The following is a 6,261-nucleotide window of genomic DNA, read 5'->3' on the forward strand; positions in this document are numbered from 1 at the left end:
TTCTCTATCGTCATCATGTTAAACCTGCCAATAGCGTGCCAGGTAGATAAGAAAGTTTGTGATTGGTTCCCGCAAAATTGTGAACTGAAGCAGAAGAATTAAATGTGCAGCATTCCAGATCGAGCTATACGGCGAAATCAAATCTCCGGCAGAGTGGGCGGGGTTTACCCAGTCTAGAGTTCACGCAGAGAATGTTCACTTTTTCATTGATCAGTAGGTGGTCATTACATGTGTTGATGAAAGTGATTGTGACTCAGATGGATGTTGAAAACTACATGTGGTCATTTCTTATGATGTGATGATATGATGTGGCATGGCAATTAACTGAATCAAGGAGTCTGAAATAAATGTCATCGTACTATCACTTGAGTTGTTACCTTTTGGTACACAGCAGCTATGATGGCGGTGCGAACCTTCATCCCCAGCACAAAGCAACGCTGGAAATACTGCTGCAGGAATAGAGACTGCAGAATGGCCACTACTAGCAGCAGCACTGCATACACATACCCTTCCCAGGCAAACCTGGACTTGTCCTGAGTGAAAGAGATCATCAATCTAAAACCAGTAAAAACAAAAAGTTAGTTAATGGGGCAGCTCAAAACATGCTACAGGGATATTTCAAGCATCTATTGGCAGATTTCAATCATGTAATGTTAGGATTTCCTTAATTTTTAATTCTTTACTTTGTCCCTTACCAATTCCCCTCCCCTGTCATACCCTGGTGTTTTCCGTAGAGCAATGCCTAATCTGCGGAGGATAGACTTTCAATCTTGTGTTCCATAATGCTCAAGTCGTATAAGTTTCCTGTAGGCTTTATTGTTTTAAAATTCAAAAATCTGTTTAGAATAGAGTTTATTGACGCAAAGTAAATGTTTACTCACAAAGTGTTTGCTGACACGGACAAGATGGTTTGGGGAGGGGTGGTGGGGTGGGGGTTAGTGATGGTCAGTTAATCATGACAGTTACAGAAACATGGGGGGAGGGGCGGGCTTGCTCTGTTTTGTTTGAAATTTATTTGGAACGTCAAGACAAGTGACCATGCAGGAACTCATATTTTACCTTTAACAGCAGTAATCAGTAACAGTTTAACTCTGTTGTGACCAAGAAGGTTGAGAATTTGTGTCCTGACTGTGTTATTTAGGGAGGAATGAAACAATTTCAAATCTCAATCAATAAATAGCTGCTCAGCTGCCTACAAAAAAACTGCAGGAAATCAGAGACAGTTTCACTAAAAACCTGACTCACTTTAGGAGTTGGGGACTGACAAAAGCCAGAAGGTCCTGCAAAAGTTTGAAGAAGGCAGATTCAATCAGAATCCATTTAAAGGTCTTGTAAATGGTGTAAATCAGCCATGAATCAGGATGTTCATCATTTTCCTTCTTATTGCCATTTTTCTTCTTCTTTTCATCTTCTTTCTTTCCCTTTTCCTCCTAGAGAAAGATATAGTTTGAACGTTGACAGAGAATCAATGACACACGCGTGTTAAGTGTTTCTCTCTGCACACTTACCATCAGCACATCCTGACTCACACCTTTCATCAGACTGTTGGAGAGGCCATTTTGAAAGGCCTCTTCCTGGGCTTTGTCTCTCTTCTCATCCCGTTTTTTCTTCAACTTTTTTTGGAACCGGACTCGAGCCGCACCCAATTCCAACTGCATGAAATACTGAAAATGCTGGTTGATGTTAGCAGTGCTATCTGGCTCACTCAGCTCCCACATGTCCTCCTGAACTAGGGGCTGCTTGTACCCCTTCACCACCATACTGAAGAAACAAGATATAGTTAGACGTTTAGGCGAACATATGTGGGGGGTTCCTTGGATTCTTACCGCAGCAACTTTTAATTTACCTGTTAAACCAGTTGAAGGTGATTCTGCTCAGAAACACTGCACCCAACTCTGGATTCTGTGGATAAAAAACATTAAAATCACATAGATAGAATACATTCTCAGCAATAAACAACAACAACAAATGAATGGCTCCATCTGGGTGAATTGTTACCTCTTTTACAACCTCCTCAGCTTCTGGAGGGATATCAGCCACAGCGGAGAGAATAAGTGCAATCAATTCCAAACCAAAGGAAATGTAGAAAAGGCAGAAACGAGGGACATCGCTGATTTCTCCCTGTTGATCAGAAATGTGTGTATCAAAGATGTTTAAGGGTGAGGGGGGTTAAACAGTGAATGGTTCATTACTAATAAATACAGAGAGCTGCAATCAAATCATGTGATTGCCACTGCCTGATTAATGACTGATGCCTGTTTTAAGTTTTAAGTTCATACCAGTCTGAGTGCTTTTCGTAGGAGGCTCTGGAAAGGGAAAACATCGCACAGAACAAGGAGCAACCAGAAGAGAAAGAGAGTAGCCGAGTCTACTGATCCTTTCCTCCGCCTCAGTCCTTCCTGGCACAACAGCAGAAGGATCTGACAAAGAAGACATAAAAAACATGTAATATTTCCAATTTTAAGTACCAATGCAAATAAATCAATACAAAACCTGTTTTATTTACCCATGAGACTGCGTACAGGACAGGGTTTGCGTAGTATACACCAGGATTTTTTTCCGTTGAAGTTGGGTCGTTGCTTTGACCATAATCCTCTGCTAACGTGATTGCCAAGGCTGCTAAGGCCATCAGGAACAACATAGACACCACAAGCTGAGGGAGGGGGAAAAAAAAATCACAATAAGAATTACTATGTAATTTAAAAAAAAAAAAAATCACAAAAACCATACGAGCGACAAATTATTATACCAAGCGAGTTTTGCTATATATATATAAAAAAACATGCCTGGAGGAGATCTTTAAAGGTCCCATATTATGCTCATTCTCAGGTTCATACTTGCATTTTTACATTCTACTAAAAAAAAAAACCATTCACATGCTCTAATGTTAAAAAAAACACATTATTTTTTCATACTGTCCATGTACTGTAAATATACCTGTATTTTCAGCTAATTTCTGTCTGAAATTGGGAGTTTTAGCGCCTATCTTTTTAAGCCCCTTTCCCGAAAAGCCCAGTTTGCACTGCTTGGTCAGCGTTTCTGGGTCTACTCCATCTGCTCTCTTAAGGTCTCTGCACCATCATTGCAGCAGGGGAATGACTGTAACAGCACTGTAGTAGCACTTTCTACCTAGATATAAACCATATATAGTAGAGTTGTGACATCGCATCCGTGCAGAAGTTCTGACGGCTCTTTTAAAAGCACCGTTTCGTAATATCGGCTGTGTGCATTCTGTGTGGATTGAGCATTATGATACTTTCAAAGTGTTTATACTTCACCTTGACCTGCTTTATAAAAAAAAGACATGGAAATATCACTTCTTACAATGTAGAAACATTAAATGAAAAAAAATCAAATTAGCCTACCAAGAATTGACAAATATACATCTCTTTGACCCCTTTGACTCTTTTCTCTTTTAGCATCCCATTATGACTGGAACGCCATGTCTTTCTTTGTACATTACCTGTTTGCAGAGGTAGAGCTTGGACAGATGTTTTGTGTTCACTTGTGAACTCTTGCAGAGAACAAGCAGGTGTTGCGGGGCACAGAGCCACAGGAACCCCAGGGGGATCCAGACCAGCACCGTCTGTCCTACACATTCTGGGAGGTCTGGTTCTTCACTATTCAGATATGAAGCATTCTGAGGTGCACACACACACACGCACACGCACACACACAAAACTCGTCACTGAATGCCAGAGCCCTTCTAATCTCAGAGAAAGCCAAACATACTCCCATCCGTGTACCCCCGGAGCTCACTACAATGAAGTGACACCCAACACCTCCCTGATTAGTAATGTAATCAAGCAGTGATTCATTTTTGATTAAACCCTAAGTCCCTGCTAATAGCTCTAGCAGCATGTGCATTCTGCACTTCGGGACAAAAGTCTATGGAAAGATGGGTACTAATGTACTGGCAGAATTATGAATATGAATAAAAGACCCTTTAACAATACGTAAACTGTGGTTTGAAAAGCTTTTTAAATGCTTTCAAATGATTTACAGTATTAGCATTCAAAGCACTTTTGCCATCTGCCGTGCAGGCAACCTGCTATAACGAGAATCCTGCTTTTCTGAATGGCATGTGCTTATTATGATAAAGGTATTTTACCCTGTGCAATAATTATGTTGGTGCTTTATAAGATAAATGGATTATTATTTTTTTCCCGTGATTGAAATGAAATGTGTCAGGCTACTACAAATGTATCTATTATTAACTAAATGTTTAGTCTATAAAATGTCAAAACACTTCCCAGAGCCCAAGGTAATGTCTGCAAACATCTTTTGACTAACAAAAAACTGCAAAACCTAAAGATATTTAGTCTAACATGATGCAAGAAATTCAGAAAATCCTCCTGTCTGAGAAGCTGAAACCGGAAGGTATAACTTTCCCCAACTTTTGTGTGAATAATTAAAAATTGAGTGCTTTTTGTTATTTTTTTTTTACAACTAGCAGAGTTACAGCTCAAAACAAATGTGCTGCATTTGACGGACATGCTGAGTCATGTCCTACCTAATTGACTAGTCACATGTTCACTGAGATCACTGTGTACAGGGTTGAAAACCTATCAAATGGTTTTAGATTAAAGTAACTATTATCTCATCACATTGTGTGAACATAAGTTTTTTTTACCCCACATACTAAAGAGATTGACACATTAACATGAGCATTTGTATAAAATAATCATATTTATCAGTCATGCATTGTTACAACATTATAGTGATCCAGCATAGTAAAAAAATTAAAAAAAATAAACAAACTTTAAAGTTATACTAAAGAATATGGGTGTTATTGTGTCCATCTTCTGTAGCAAAATAAAATATAAAACAGAAAAAACTTTAAAAGAATATGTCGACATATCTGACGTGGAAAAAAGAAAGTTTGTATTTATCACAGATATATTATATTAAAGTAGGTGTTATTGTGTCTATCCTTTGTAATAAAAAAATATAAAACAGAAAAAAACTTTCAACTTTAAAAGAATATGTCATCATATCTGACAGGGAAAAAAGAAAGTTTGTACTTATCACAGATATATTGTATTATATTAAAGTACTGTGTCCATTCTCTGTAATTCTCTAGTTATATTTAAGTGGATTTGCTGTATATTTTCATATAAAACGCCTTTTTACCACAACCCCCACTCTAGTGTCTCCCCTCAGCTACATTAACCCTAGCTGTTGAACTCACCCAGAAGACAGACCCACAGTACTCCTCCAAAGCTGCAGCACACATGGTCCACACTGAGGGCTTCAGTCGCTTTCAGATGACTAGACGAGATGCCTCTTGCCTTCTGCTCTGCTGCTGCAGAGCTTTACTTTTATGTTTCTTCTCTCCCCTGGTCCACCCACTCTCCAGAGACAACTGCAGGATGTGACTGAGGGACTTTGAGCCATTAAAGCTTTTAAGCATAAATCAAACCTTGCAGCCACCTTGTGCCTAGACAAGGCGTAAGTTCTAGCATTAGTAGTAAGATTTATGTAAATAAGACAGGTCAATGCTTAACTGCGTGTCTTGAGTTCTTTCTTTTTAGGCAGATCTTAAGGCCGTCCTCTGTAAGTTGTTTGATGTCTAGCGCATATATACAGTCCTCCTGATGGGTGAATGAAAAAAAACTCAATAGCTGTAGTAAAAGTCATTCAGAGAACCCTACCTTGCACCAGCCCACAGACAGTCAACACTCTTTGTCTAAAGTGCAACCCTGCAGGCAGATGACCGCATAAGAGAAAAAAGGGAGCGACAGAGAGGCTTGCATAAGTATTCCCAGGACGGCCCACCAAAAAAGGGGGAATGTGTTTAGGAAAAGGGAGGGAGTGGGCTAGAATCCTTTTCCTGTTGTTTTTACTTCTACTCTGCATGCCTTTACTTTCTCTGGAAAGACACCGATTTTCAAGTCACATTAGATTAATTTTAGGCAATCATGCATTCGGATGCAGTACAGTACATGACTGAAAAGAAAATTGTTGTGCTACTATGTAAAAGCGCTGGGTTTTGCAATGCTGATGTTAGGCTATTTTACTTCAAAAGACCACTACATAGGTAAATTGCTCCCAGGAACCAGTTCCCCACAAAACCACAGAAACAAAAAGGATTGCATGTGTGAGTCTGTCTGTGTAGAAAGAGGACGATCACAGAAATGAGACAAAAAAAGCTGTTTTGTTGAAGTTATGATCAGAATCAGAAAATACTTTATTGATCCCCGAAGGGAAATTCTGTGTTGCAGTTGCACAAATAGTATAATTATCAAGTAGAACTATAAA

The 6,261-nt window shown here is 39.2% G+C and overlaps 1 protein-coding gene across 1 annotated transcript in view; it reads right to left on the reverse strand.

The window, feature by feature from the left end:
- Positions 1-5,726, reverse strand: part of abcc2 (ATP binding cassette subfamily C member 2) — a 22,066-nt gene extending 16,340 nt beyond the window's left edge. The window contains exons 1-9 of the mRNA XM_032540750.1: positions 5,192-5,726; positions 3,464-3,640; positions 2,507-2,653; positions 2,280-2,420; positions 1,999-2,121; positions 1,847-1,902; positions 1,509-1,761; positions 1,246-1,430; positions 378-555 (exon numbers count right to left, since the gene is read on the reverse strand). Coding sequence (XP_032396641.1) covers positions 378-555; positions 1,246-1,430; positions 1,509-1,761; positions 1,847-1,902; positions 1,999-2,121; positions 2,280-2,420; positions 2,507-2,653; positions 3,464-3,640; positions 5,192-5,236 — 1,305 coding nt within the window. The 5' untranslated portion in view covers positions 5,237-5,726. The remainder of the gene's footprint in view (positions 1-377; positions 556-1,245; positions 1,431-1,508; positions 1,762-1,846; positions 1,903-1,998; positions 2,122-2,279; positions 2,421-2,506; positions 2,654-3,463; positions 3,641-5,191) is intronic.
- Positions 5,727-6,261: the final 535 nt, after the last annotated feature.

Source organism: Etheostoma spectabile, chromosome 17, assembly GCF_008692095.1.
Source record: "Etheostoma spectabile isolate EspeVRDwgs_2016 chromosome 17, UIUC_Espe_1.0, whole genome shotgun sequence".
Classification (NCBI taxonomy): domain Eukaryota; kingdom Metazoa; phylum Chordata; class Actinopteri; order Perciformes; family Percidae; genus Etheostoma; species Etheostoma spectabile.